Source organism: Anabrus simplex, chromosome 9 (genome assembly GCF_040414725.1).
Source record: "Anabrus simplex isolate iqAnaSimp1 chromosome 9, ASM4041472v1, whole genome shotgun sequence".
NCBI classification, from domain to species: Eukaryota; Metazoa; Arthropoda; class Insecta; order Orthoptera; family Tettigoniidae; genus Anabrus; species Anabrus simplex.
Window position 1 is genome coordinate 78,627,554 of NC_090273.1, and position 15,216 is coordinate 78,642,769.

At 37.4% G+C, this 15,216-nt stretch overlaps 1 protein-coding gene across 3 annotated transcripts in view; it reads right to left on the reverse strand.

The window, feature by feature from the left end:
- LOC136881242 (L-2-hydroxyglutarate dehydrogenase, mitochondrial) overlaps positions 1-15,216 on the reverse strand; it is a 182,947-nt gene that overhangs the window by 99,221 nt on the left and 68,510 nt on the right. For all 3 annotated transcript variants that reach the window (XM_067153993.2, XM_067153994.2, XM_067153991.2), the window contains one exon: positions 4,815-5,009. In XM_067153993.2, coding sequence (XP_067010094.1) covers positions 4,815-5,009 — 195 coding nt within the window. The remainder of the gene's footprint in view (positions 1-4,814; positions 5,010-15,216) is intronic.

Sequence of the window (15,216 nt, forward strand, 5' to 3'; positions counted from 1 at the left end):
GATTCTTATCTGTGCAGTACTTCTTCATACATTCTGATCGCAGTGTTCTTAATTCATCTGAAATCTCCACATGCCTTCTGTGCATTTCAGTTGAAAATTTGTTATTCTTTGATCCAATGCCCTCCTGTCTTCTTTCCCAGATTACTCATCACTATAAAATCCTGTTTTCTGGTAATTGTGAAATGTGAAAGAAATAAAGAGATTCTTTTCTTCTTTATCGTGCTGGTAACTGAGTCAATCTCTCAATAGACAGTTTCATTGGGGGAGGATTCTCCAGACTTTACCTGGTACTTTTTATTTATGCAAGTTCTGATAATTCTTCTATCAGTTTTCAGGAGCTGATCAGTTCATTCTTCAATTTTAATTTGGAACTAGATTTTGCAAGCGTAAGTGGCTTTGGCCAAAGTTACAGTTTTGTAGTGTTGGATCTTAGTGTCTATTGACAAGCATTTTTTGTTATAAGCTGAACAGGTTAGAAATTATGTTTGTTTTTTTCCATTTTGTTGGTTCTAATTATCCATGTTGCTTTCTCGCTTAAGTTGTGCATACTGATTTCTCCAAGATATTTAAATTGTAGGACTATGTACATGTTTTGATCACTTATGATGACTTTGTTTATGTCAAGGGGTTTTATTGGTATGATCTCAGTTTTCTCAAAGGATATTTGTAATCCTATTTTTAATGCAATTTTCTGGAGAATGGTGGTCTGAGCACAGACTTCTTCCATGTCAAGGTCTAAGAGAGCTAAATTATCTGCAAACCCTTGTCCTTATTGAGGGTTTTGCTCCCATTTTGATTTTAGGTGGGTTTTCTTTTTGCCAAATTTTTATGATGTAATCTAGAGCCACATTGAAAAGCAGTGGGTATAATCTGTTAACTTGTCTGAGGCCTGTATTTATTGTAAAAGTATTTCACATTTCTCCCCTGAACTTAACCTTTGAAATTGTGTTGGTTAAGGTTAGTTCAATAATTTTTGTTAATTTAGGACGAAGGCCATATGATCTGAGGATTTTTTAAAGAATGGGTCTGCGTATACTATCATAAGCCTTTTTTGAAATCTCTGAATGAAATAAACAGTTCTTAATTCTGTATTTGTAATATTCCACTACTAATTTCTGGCTGAGAATTTGTTCTGGGCAACTTCTGTATGGGCGAAATCCTCCTTAGTATTCTCCAAGTTGTGGTACCAGAATGTTTTTTATCCTATTGTAAATTATGTAGGAGATAATTTTGTAAGTGCAGTCTAAAAGGGTTATTCCTCTGAAACTGTCTTGATTAGTTTTATCTCCTGGATTAGTTTTTACAATGCACATCACTCCAAAATACCGACTGCTTTCCATATTCATCCTAGGCATCTTCAGTGTGGCTTCTCTTTCTTCTTGCCTTCATGGGCCTCCAGTTATATAATTTATGGTACCAGTGTTGATGGACACTACAATTACATCCTGGGCACCAGAAGTGGCTACGTGATTTTTTTCTGCAGTGGAACATACAGGGCACAAGCGTAGTTTCTTTCCTGGGCTGTGTACCAACTGGGTTGTCAGAATCATAATTTCCTTCTTCCAGAACAACATCACTATCTTCTTCACCTTCTAAATCTAATAGACAGCCATGAATTTCACTGCTCTGTGATAATTCATTCATTTTAGATGCAAATACCATGAAAACACTTGCTAGGCAACCACAACAAACAAGATGACTGTCTGCAATATGTTCTTTTCCCGAATGTATGCTAACCTTCCCCATGACTCTAAATTACATTACCGATGTGTTACATTTATAAACAGACTTTCCTCTTTGAAGTGTTTGAAGTGATGTATAATATCTGATCAACACAATGACAATAAAGGAGCTGATATAGATGTTGATTCCCATAGGGAATCTGAAATATTTGTCCCGAATGAGTAATGAGACGAAGTCTCTTAGTGCATTGGCACTGCCGGTGACTCCAAGTAGCCCTCACAATGGCCTCCGTCCGACTCATTGGCTGAACGGTCAGCGTACTGGCCTTCGGTTCAGAGGGTCCCGGGTTCGATTCCTGGCTGGGTCGGGGATTTTAACCTTAATTGGTTAATTCCAATGGCACGGGGGGCTGGGTGTTTGTGTTGTCTTCATCATTTCATCCTCATCATAATGCGCAGGTTGCCTACAGGTGTCAAATAGAAAGACCTGCACCTGGCGAGCCGAACCCGTCCTGGGATATCCTGGTACTAAAAGCCATACAACATTTCATTTCAGTGGCCTTCACAGTATGCACTAGCCAGCGTATTGGTAGGTGTGCTAGGTACCAACTGATGAGCCCACCCTAGCACACGAGGGCGAAACGCTGGCAACCAAGAATGAGTTAGCTGGAAAATTTATAATGTCCAATAACAGACCATTTATATTGGTACAATAAAGGAGCTATCATGAGATTAGTAAGCGCTGACATAATGCATTGGTAGATCTACACAGAAATACGTCACGATTGCGATGTTTACTAGTTATAGCGTTAAGTTGGTTCACATATTTGATGTACAAAATAAGTTGATTAAACACAGAGATGTCTCCTGAATGTGTATATTTTATTTGTGTCTAAACAAGAATCAGTGTACAATTTACTTTGTTCATGATCTACTAAAGTTCCCTTTTGAAGTTTTGTACAGGGTATAGTTACCAAGTCACTTCCCTGTTTGTAGTTTCTTTTAATTCAAATTTCATACAGGTGGAACATAACAGTCCATTATTTTTTTGCCACTAATTACTTACATTTTTAAAACACTCATTATTAAAGTCTGATAAGCAGTGCTCAGAGGAATGTTCTACTTGTGCTTTTTTTACCTCGATCACACTATTCCAGAATTTCACTAGATGAATGTCTCTGTTGGCAGTTTGTTACGTTCTTCCTTAACCCGCCAGTGGTTGCTATATGAGCAAAATGCTCACGGTCATTGAAAATCATCTGCCCTTTTAAACACCATGTACTTTCGAACTTGAGCCCTGGTGTACCTTCACACTGCAGTTTTGAGAGAAGGACGGATGCATTGAAATGCACATCTGTGACCTTGAGAAGGAACAGGAAGGGAGGAATTATCAGCGATCGTCATGGGTGAGCATTTTGCATCACGTGCGACTAGTCACGTTTGCACTAATTTCTGTGTGTGTAATAGTTTCACTATTGTTGTATGTTTGTTTCATAGTTAAAACAGTACTTTTGCAACTTATTGTATTCATGTTTGTGTAATTAGTGCGTGACAATGGCTTCAAGTCGTGACATTTTAGCTTGGTTTGATGAAATTCCTACTGATCAACTCGAGGGCGAAAACAGTCACTTGGACTGTGAAAGTGATCACAGTGAACATATTACGGATACTGAACAGTCCCAGCCAGAAGAACATACTGATGGTACCATGCCTGGAGAAAAATCTATAGCTGGCGAACAACATATGTTGAAGGTAAATGAGAATTTCATGTTTAGTGACAATGTTTATATAGTGAAAATAATGTGACAAAGTGGGGCAGACATCCACAAAGAAGAAATCCATGCTCACGTACTTGTGCTGAAAATATAGTGACTCATCCTCCATGTGTAAAGGTCATTGTGAAACACGCACACACTATTTTAGAAAGTTGGGAATCGATTTTTCCAGATACAGATATAACCATTTGAGATTTATTAATATTTGTAATTTTATTTGTAATTTTTAGTGTTCTTTATAACCATTTGGGATTTATTCTTATGTTCATTTTATGTGTTGATACATTTATGCTTGGAATCGGTTGGTTTTATTACGTAAACATGTCATATCATACCGTGAGCATTTTGCTCAACGCGTGACCACTCGCGTTACTTTCATCCTAGCGACCACTGGTGGGTTAAAGAAACTTGAGAGTCTATTTCTAATTTGGTTTCCTGTTCATTAAATAAAACCTGGATAGTTAATCAATCTACAAGCTAAAACATGATACTTTGCATCATTATGTTATTTTTGTGCCATTAGCTTTGTTCTCTTGGGAATTTGTTGCCATATGTATTTTGCCTTCAATGGGGTTGACAACTCTGTCAGGAAATAATCAAGGAGAGACATTCACACAAGACTAATTACAATATTATAGTCTATCTTGGTTCACACTTGTCCATTTCTTGCAGTGACTTAACGATGTTCAAATTTACTCTAACATAACAAGTAATATAACAGGAATCTATCAATCAGTGTTCCACCATTCAACATTTTACATAATTTGTAACATGTATTAAATGAAGACCAGTTTTGATTCCCATATTTGCTTTCTTAATATATTGATTCTTATTATATAGGTCAAACGTCAACACGGAAATTAAAGTGATAAATTATGATGACAAGTAATGTCATGGCCAATGCACTTAATTCTAACAACATCCCTGACAAAGATTCCTGCGATGGATCTCCTAACTCGCTTTGAAAAATTATTTTCAAATTGATTTGAGTTTTGATCATCTTTGCTAAAATATTGCAAATATATTTTAACTCTCCTCTACTCATGACCCTTTTAGGACGTTATGTTAGCCAAGCAATTGGTAAAGTCTGCCAGGTGGTGTGCCCATTTGAAAGGTCCAGGGAGAACACTGAATTGGAATGAAGACATGAAATGTTATTAAAGATGAATGGTGAAATAAAAGCTACCTCAGTAGCAATTTCTAAGAAAGAAAGAAAGAAAGAAAGAAAGAGTTTGTGTTGCTGGGCTTGGTTTATATTCCAAAGATACTATCCAGAGTCACATGTTTTGATGATACAAGCAAACATATCTTAGTTGTCACTACACGTACTTACTTACGTAAATACTTACTTACTTACTTCTTTCTTTCCAACAACACACACAGGGTACTGTTTCATTTCTGCATCAGAACCTGTTGTATTCCTCTTGAAGTCTACCACCTCATAGTTGAAGTAAATCTTTCCTCTTCCTTCAGTGAAGTCCTTTCCAAAATATTCAGTGACTTTTCCCCAATCCACTATACCAGTGTGAGGAGACCATAGAGCTCTAACTCCCTGATGCCAAAAATGAAAATAAATTAGAAGTTATCCATAATTACGATATTAAACATACAACTACTATACAGAAAGTGAAAAGTATCAAAACAATTTATAAGACATTAATGAACACATGAGATTTTAATGTCCAACTAGGAAGAGAACATAGATATTGTGATGCAATTGGTAAATGGCCTGCTCAGGAAAGAACAAACAAAAATGGTCAAAAATGGACTGATCTTTGCAGGAATCATGGCCTAATATTCAAATCTATATATTTTAAGAGAAAACCACAAAAATTCAAAACATGGAAGGTGAATGGCAATTAGACCATGTATTTATGGATAAATTATGTCACAAAGAAATGTATAATGTCAGGGTTCTATGAGGAATTGACACAGGCTCAGATCAAATTAACTCTCCAAAGGAGACTACAACAACAAGCCTATGAACCAAAAAGGAAAACAGATCCTACACTGCTAATTAAAAATGAAAATTAACAAAAAGCAACAGAAAAAATTAAAATCACAGATAACATAGATGCCTAGTTAGTAACCTTCAGCACTGTGCAGAAGAATTGGCCCCAATAAAGCCTTGTAAAAACATCAGTCGTAGAATAATGAATGTGATGACAGGATTGAGAAAAGACACAAGGCGTGGATAGCTTTGCACCAGTCCCAAAAATATGAAGCATCTTTTCAAAATGTAGTTCAACAGCAGTAAGATACAACTAAAACATTATGAAGAATAAAAAGACAGTATCTTAAAGAAACTCTGAACTCAAACAAAGAGGAATTCAAATATCACATTCACAGAATTATTACAAAATTTTTAAAAAACATTTGACAAAGTATGAAGTCAAAACCTTATTATTACAAGATAGAAATGGTGAATTAGCCCACAACAATCACCACAATGCACAAATCTTGGCTAAATATTTCAAAACGCTCTTAAATTGTGAAGAACCAACAGAATTCCTTCACTTAGATGTCAATACACCGATAACAACCCCAACAGAGGATATAAACCCTCCTACAAAAAGGAAACACTGAATGACATCATCATCATCATCATCAGTGATCTGCCATATGGCAGGTCTTCACATGGCAGCTCTCCACGCAATCCTGTCTCTTGCCACCCTCTTTGCTTCCTCATACTTGTATTCTATCCTGATACTATCCAGCATCTGATATCTTTTCCTCTTTGTCTTTTTCCATTTACCATTCCTTCTATAGCATCTACAAGCAAGCAATCTCTCCTCATCCAATGACCAATCCAACTGTGCTTTCTCTTTTTGATTACTTTTAATATATTTCCCTCTTTTCCAACTCTTCTCATGACTTCTTCTTCTTTACTTTTTCTATCCATTGTATACTTTCCATTCTCCTCCAAATCCACATCTCAAATGTTTCCAGTCTTCTTTCGTCCTCTTTTCTCAATGTCCATGTCTCAGCTCCATACAGTGCCATGCTCCATACAAAGCACTTCATGAGTCGCTTCCTCAAATCTCTATCCATGCCTCCACAAAAAAGTCTCCTCTTCTTATTAAATGCTTCCTTCGCAATCGCAATACGAGTTTTCACCTCTCAACTGCACCTCATGTCCTCTGTTATTACATTTCCCAAGTATTTTAAAGCATCCACCTGTTCTATTATTTCCTGCCCTAACTTTATGGTTTTCTTCACTTTTCTTGTGCTTATCACTAGGGCCCAGATTTTTAGGTTTTAACCTATTTTTTCCCTCGCTATTTAATTCACAAATTTTTATATATTTGTTCGTTTCACACTTCCTGGAGCAGAATATGTGAATTTCATTGCACCTACAAAAACTTAAGTGAGGGATTGACACCTAAAATAACCTAAATAGCTGTTTTACCTTCTTCAAATAAAGAATGTTATTTTCCCTGCATTGTAAAATTATTTCCAGCCCAATTACAAGCAATAGGATGGAGATAGTTGATGTCACTACCGTTAAATGCAGCATATCCCATGTTTCCCACTACATATGTGACATCTGGTAGCTCCTTGATGCATCTGATAGAAGGTCAGGAGGAACGTAAACAGTTTCGCCTCCAGTCATCCATAGAGAGTATAGCCGGCAGAGTGTGTGGTGACTGGTTCCTGCAGTATTTTCTAATGGTAATTGCTGTATAGCAAAACAATGCCTAAATCGCACTTACTGAGAAAATGGATTGCTACAGATGGACACTTCACTACAGATGGTCGAGTAGTCTTCTGTCAGGCATGCTCCAAAGAAGTAAGTTTCCCGTAACTTATCTAAAACCTGCATTGCAATACCCTAGCTCGCTTACTGAAGAGTACTTAGGATTTGGATTCTTCATTTCAGGTTAAATGTGAGCAGAAATCCCATCTTGAGCAGCATAAATCTGCAGCGGCTCACATAGCTAGCGTAGCGAAGAGAAATAAGTCCAGCAGCAACAGTAAGCAAACGTTTATTTCTTCCACAGTTGGCAAGCCTGAAGATAACTTTAACTTTCGCCTATGTCAGGCGTTGGTGTCTGCAAACGTCCCATGGAACGTGCTAAGTAACCTGCCCATGAAAACATTCTTAGGAGACATCAGCGGCCGCAGTATACCTAATGAATCCACTTTAAGGAAGAATTATTTGCATCCTGTTTACCAGAAGACATTAAATGAAATAAGAGAAGAAATAGGCGATCGCTATATTTGGTGTTCTGTCGATGAAACATCTGACAGTTGCAGTCGCTTCATTGTGAATGTGGTAGTAGGTAAGCTGGATCAAAACGAACCAGGTAACGCTCATCTAATTCTGTGTAAAGAAATAGAACAAACTAACAACAGCACTGTGAGGGATGCTTTACGCATATTGTGGCCAGAAGGGAATCAAGATAGTAAGTTCCTTTTGTTAGTGACAGACAGTGCTGCTTACATGTTGAAGTCAGGGCAGGTTCTACAGTCCTTCTACCCGAGCATGCTACACGTTATGTGCTTGGCCGATGGCCTGCACCGCCTTGCGGAGGAGATTAGAAGCAACTTCAGTGACATCAACAGCGTGGTTTCTTCACTCAAGAAAGTTTTCCTCAAAGCCCCAACACGTATACAGTTGTTCAAAGAGAAACTACCAACAACACCTCTTCCACCTGAGCCGATACTTACCCGCTGGGGAACTTGGTTGTCTGCTGCTATTTACTATGCTGAGCACCTAGAAGGAATTAAAAATACTGTCAACGACTTGGATGAAACAGAAGCTTCCTGCATCGCAAAGGCCAAGAAATCGCTCGAGTGCCTGACCCTCATCGCTTCCCTAGCATATATTTTTGTTTTATACCAGAAGCTATTCTCCAGTTGGAAGGTGCAACCTGATTCCCTGGATATCATTGGCAATGTTTCCAGAAGAGAAATACCTGGGCCATTGGGAGTGGCATGTTCTTCGAAGCTACAGAAGATTCTTCAAAGCAATCCTGGTTTTGAAGATATGAAAGTCATCAATTCAGTATTACAAGTATTCAGGAAAATTACTCCTACAACCTCATGCATTAGCATCTATGTACTACGCTCCAATGACATTGTGTTCCATTGAAAGAACTTTTTCGTCATATAAGAATGTGTTACGTGACAACAGGAAATCATTTACGCCAGACAATTTGGGTATGTACGTTATTTACTGCAATGCCAAAAAATAACTTACAAAGGAAACAGTACAGTGTATTCTCTGTGTATTTTTTATGAATATGACAATGTAAACTTTTGTGAAATAAGTACATAAATAAATCTTACAGAACTACCAAAACCAAAAAATATTGCTGCCTGGAGGCAAAACCTAAAATAACCTATTTTAAGAATTCAAAAAACCTAAAATGAAGGTTTATGCCACCTAACAATCTGGGCCCTACTTATCACCATACATTTTGTTTTTTGTTATTAATTCTCACACCAAATTATTCACATACAGCATTTAGATCTGTTAGCATCGCCATCATAGCTCGTTCACTCTCTGCCAGTAGGACCATGTCATCAGCAAATCAAATACATAATGACATGACATAATGACATAGTACATAATGACATGAAATAAGAGGGCAGGATCTTAAATTTTTTTTCTTGATCAGTTGCTAGGTCAAGGTGACTAAGTATACCAAATCAAAACACCAATTTAAAATTGGAGTGTAATATTTAAAAATGACCTGAAGAATTTTAAAGAACCTGGAGAAGATCCGACCTTTGCAGAAATTTGTAAAAAAGCTGGAAACAAACCAAACCCCATGGCACAACAGCCCTGAAGGGCCTTGGCCTTCCAACCGACCACTGCTCAGCCCGAAGGCCAACAAATTATGAAGTGTCATGTGGTCAGCACGACGAATCCTCTCGGCTCTTATTCTTGCTCTTCAAGACTGGGGTCGCTATCTCACGATCAGATAGCTCCTCAATTGTAATCATGTAGGCTGAGTGGACCTCAAACCAGCCCTAAGATCCGGATAAAAATCCCTGATCTGGCCAGGAATCGAATCCGGGGCCTCCAGGTACGAGGCAGACACACTACCGCAACACTGCCGGAAATATGCTGGAAGTTCAGCAATAATTGCCCTTCATAAACAACTAGTCAACATCTGGATTACAGAAAAATTCCCAGAACATTGGACAACAGCCATCATCTATCCACTACATAAAAAAGGGGACAAAACAGACCCTAATAACTACTGAGTGATTTCACTCCTGGATATTACATATAAAATTTTCTCTAGAATTATTCTCAATAGAATTAAATTACAACTTGACAATGACTAGGAGAATATCAAGCAGGTTTCAGGCAATGGAGGAGTTGCCCCGACCAAATTATGAGCTTCAAACTGATAATGGATTACAACAGAAAAAGAAACAGAGATATGGCGATAACATTTATCAACTTCAAGAAGGCCTATGACTGTATTCACAGGAAATCTTTATTAAAAATTTGACGACAGATAGGATTACATCCTAAATTAGTAAATACGATAAAATTAACTCTTACAGAGACCAAATCAAAAGTAACATACAGAGGCAAATTATCAGACCCATTCGAAGTAACTACTGGGTTATGGCAGGGTGATGGCTTACCACCATTACTATTTAATTCTGCACTAGAAATGGTAATGTGAGAATCATTTAGGAAATGTCCTCCAAATATTAAAAGAGGTAGGAAAATCCAAACAAACTGCCTTGGTTTCGCAGATGACATGGCATTACTAGCCAAAGATTTGTATATATTATACAAGTTGCTTTACGTCGCACCGACACAGATAGGTCTTACGGTGACGATGGGACAGGAAATGGCTAGGAGTGGGAAGGAAGCGGCCGTGGTCTTAATATAGGTACTGCCCCAGCATTTGCCTGGTGTGAAAATGGGAAACTACGGAAAACCATCTTCAGGGCTGCCGACAGTGGGGTTCGAACCCACTATCTCCCGAATACTGGAACTGGCCGCACTTGAGCGACTGCAGCTATCAATTAAAAGAAATAAATTTCATTATGATAGGTCGGTATTGAACTGTGATTACAATAGCATTTAAGTAATATATTATTCAATCTGTATTGAAAAGGTGGACCTGAATAATATATTATTTTAATACTATTGCAGCTATCGAGCTCGGTAGCCAAAGATTTAGATTAAGCAAAAACTCAAATATCAGAGCTTCACACCATTGCAAATAAAAGTGGCCCTAAAATATCATTTGAGAAAACAGAAATTATGCTCCAAAAACCAACACCATTAAACGAAATACATATTAATGGTACTAAAATTAAAATTGTAACACAATACAAATATCTAGGCGAGTTAATAACAAATAATTTATATGAAAAATCTTCAATTCAGATAAGGGCAAACAAGGTATCTAAGGCACAAAAATAAACATGGGAAACTTAGAAAAAGAAATGCTTATCCATTAATGCAAAAATCAGTCATTAAAATACAGTCATAAAGCCAGAAGCCACATACGCCTCAGAAGCCACATATGCCGCAGAAACATTATTCCATCTAAACGAACAATCCAAAACTGACTGATTACAGAAGATCGAAAGACGAATTGGAAGAACTTGTATCAATAAAAGCTATCAGAAAGATGGGCAATGGTGAATAGTACCTAACAACGTTGTATGTCAGAAATTAGAACCCATTACTGATACCATGCACAAGAAAAGACTAGGGTATTTTTAATACATCCTGAAAATGTCTGACTCGTTGGCTGAATGGTCAGTGTACTGGCCTCCGGTTCAGAGGGTCCCAGGTTCGATTCCCGGCCGGGTTGTGGACTTTAATCTTCATTGGTTAATTCCAATGTCCCGGGGGCTAGGTGTTTGTGCTGTCCCCAACATCCATGCAACTCATACACTACACATAACACTATCCGCCACCAAAATAACACACAGTTACCTACATCTGGCAGATGCCGCCCACCCTCATCAGAGGGTCTGCCTTACAAGGGCTGCACTCAACTAGAAATAGCCACACAAAATTAAAATCCTGAGAATGCCACATTTGCGACTTCTGAAACAACTAGTGCAGTACAATCTTGCTTCAAAAAATATTACAACTGAATGCAGATAGATAAAAGAAATTAGGAAGCATTTGAAAGAAATTGGCCTTATACTGGATGGCACTATGGATAAGAAAAAAGTAAACACAACACTTAAAAATATAACTTTCCACTTTGCACTCACAAAGAAGAAAATCCCAACTAGAATGTTCTCTACACAAGACAGGGCAAGAATATCAACACGTATGAAGAAGTACTGGGAGGACCGCAAGGCTTGGACAGTTCCTACCAAGAAATCGACAAACCAGAGGGTTGATTAAAGTGATCCAATGTGGTCTCAAAAGAAGAAGAAGTCATTGAATAAGTAAGAGATCAGAAGAATTTGTTTTAGATTCAGAAAGAAACAATTTGTGATACTGAATTAGTACTGCAAGCAGTGCTGTAGTCCCAAAATTATCATAGACAGGGCATGACAAATCCCGGATGCACAGCCACCTTGACATTTAAAATTAGTTGGTTACAGCTAGTTACAACAAACTTTCCTCAATATGGCATAAATCAGGCACAGAGAAGACATGACAAAGAAGAAATCCATATTTGAATGCACCAGTTTAAAAATACTCATAAAAATACTTCCAACTATTTATTAAAAAAACAACCCAAGGTTACTCTTTTCATTTGCAATCACATTTTTCACTGGAACAAACACATGAGCTGGGATCTGTTGCAGTACAGTGGTTTTGTGGCCACATCTTCATATATTTTTCAGGCTTAAATCGGTCAACTGGTGAGGCATTTGAATGTACGAACACAAGGCTGGAGACATAAGCAACGAACAGTGGTGACATTAAGTAAGTGATGGCTGATAATGTATTTCATCGATGTTCATGATTACAAGTGTAGCTGGAGTGTTAAAACTCACTGACAGAATGGCAGAATTAAAAATATAAAAGCCAAAGTAGAAGGTATACACCAGAAATCAGAAGGCATACTTTAACGACTGGAGCTAACCACACCGCATGCGGCGCATACCCTCGACTACAGCCCTGACTGCAAGTGCTTAAGAACAGTAAACTCTTGGTTAATTGAGCTAATGAAGGACAGAACATGAAAAGGAAAAAAAAATGAATAATCTAATTCAATAAAAATTCATAGAACAACTTGGCTTCCTCTGTACATACTGCACCTGTAATGATAACTCCTTCTGTGTATTTTTCTTTCTTTTCTTGAACCACTGTTGAAGTATAACATCAAACTCACTCTTTCACATTTTGTAGATCCACTACTACCATCACTATTCTGCACAAAATCGTCCAACTTCTCATATTTCTTTTAAATTGGAGACAGCTTGAATTCTTTTTCCATCATCTGCTCATCAACTCTCCCTTCTGGAATTTTTCTATTTACTGTAACTCCCAATTTTTGTTTTATTGTGAAAACAATTACATTTTTCTGTCATGGTGAGATAGAACTGATGACCATACAGACTGATTAACAACAGGAATTTTCAATTTTCACAAAGATGCAAGCTGATAATAACCAATATGACATTCTAATGTCACCTGGTTTATTGCTGTCATAAAAGCTACATTTTATAACAAACTCATCTTACAGAAAGCCAAATAAAAAATGTAAAAAGTATGATAAAGCATATTTATTTATTTAATTATTTATTACATTCTTCTAATTTTAATTACATTTTTAGGTTACTGCAAACCGGATACCCACATATGAATAATCGGGTGCTTATTGTTCATAGTTTCTTACAACCGAGGGTACAGTCTTATTGTAGAGCATTAAAGAGACAATAAATTAAAGCATTGTTATCATTCAATATACACACAAACTAAACTTTTGTGAACAACAAAAAGTGTGGAAGGTGGTCTGAGTTTCAGTGTTTTACTGCCTGACTAGAAAAGGGAGTTAAAATTGTTTGAAACATACAAATTGCAAAAACTAGTTTTACTGTGGCAGTCGAAATGACCACTTCTATTTTTCATTCTTCTGCCATAATTGTGACGTGATCCCAATGTCTAAAATCATATATAACTTCATAGATGTTGATTCCCATAGGGAAACAGACAAAGTCTCTCATAGTGCATTGGCATTGCCGATGGCTCCAAGTAGCCTACGCAGTGGCCTCCACGGTAAGCACTAGCCAGCGTCTTGGTAGGTGTGCTAGGTACCAACTGATGAGCCCAACCTAGCACACAAGGGCGAAATGCTGGCAACCAGGAATGAGTTAGCTGGAAAATTTATAATGTCCAATAATGGACCATTCATATTGGTATTACATATTTTAGAGCTATCATAACTTCTTTTGGTTTTTCTTCCATGACATAATGTACCTACTTTTCTTGATGTGGTCATAATGGCTGCTCCAGCAAAGGTTTTGGTTTCTGAAGTATTGCAGAAAAGTTTTCAAGCGGGACTTTATTCAGTTGAGTATAACGTTGAACATTCACTACTGCTCTGAAATGAGTGAGCACAAGCTATGTATTCACGTGTAACAGTCGGAGTTCACTTACAATACCACCCAGCAAACAGTATCCTGTTTACTGTTGCATAAAACTGAGATAGAACACGGAATTACATTTAAAAGCAGTAGGTTAGATACGGTTTTCAGTCATAGAAAAATGAAGTAGAGTTCTGCTTTGCTTCGCATCTTAAAAATATGAACTCTTATTGCCGGACACTGAAGGATGTCAAAATGCTAAAGCATTTACAAAATAAATCACCAGTGTAACTGAGTGATGAAGCCCGAAGTGATTCAGATCTCAACAGCAGTGAGGACATGTCTATTCCTGCATGTGAAAAAAGCTAAGACTGTGAAGCAAGTACTGTTGGGTCTCTTAACTGCTACCTATAAAAATATGAACTCTTATTGCCCCGACACTGAAGGATGTCAAAATGCTAAAGCATTTACAAAATAAATTGCCAGTGTAACTGAGTGATGTAGCCCGAAGTGATTCAGATCTCAACAGCAGTGAGGACATGTCTATTCCTGCATGTGAAAAAAGCTAAGACTGTGAAGCAAGTACTGTTGGGTCTCTTAACTGCTACCTATAAAGTAAATATTTCAGAAAGAAAGAAAGAAAGAAAGAAAGAAAGAAAGAAAGAAAGAAAGAAAGAAAGAAAGAAAGAAAGAAAGAAAGAAATAAATAAATAAATAAATAAATAAATAAATAAATAAATAAATCAATCAATCAATCAATCAATCAATCAATCAATCAATCAATCAATCAATCAATGTGTGGAGTAAAGCAAAAGAAGATGATTATGATATTAGCTACAGCAAAAGTCTTATTGTGAATAACCAGCTTTCCAAATAAGAATATTAGTTACTAAGAATAATACTACTATATACGTAATGTGGAAACTGCCAATCCCACAATCCAAGGGGAACTGAACCTGCCTCTTGACCAGAGGAGCTGGCTTTGATACCTGGCCATATCAGGGATATTTTACCTGACTGTGAGGGCTAGCTCAAGATCCATTTATCCTCGGTGAGAACAAGTGAAGAGTTATCTGGCTGTGAGATAGCAACCACAGTCTAGAAGGCCTAAACTGGCTGCTTAGAGGATTAATTGCACTCACCAAGCATCACCTTTGAGCCTTGGGCTGAGCAGTAGTTGATTGGTAGGTCAAGGCCCATCAGGGCTGTAGCGCCATGGGATTTGGTTAGTTTAATATGGAAAATGTTCATTCTCTAAGCACATACAGGATCTTTCT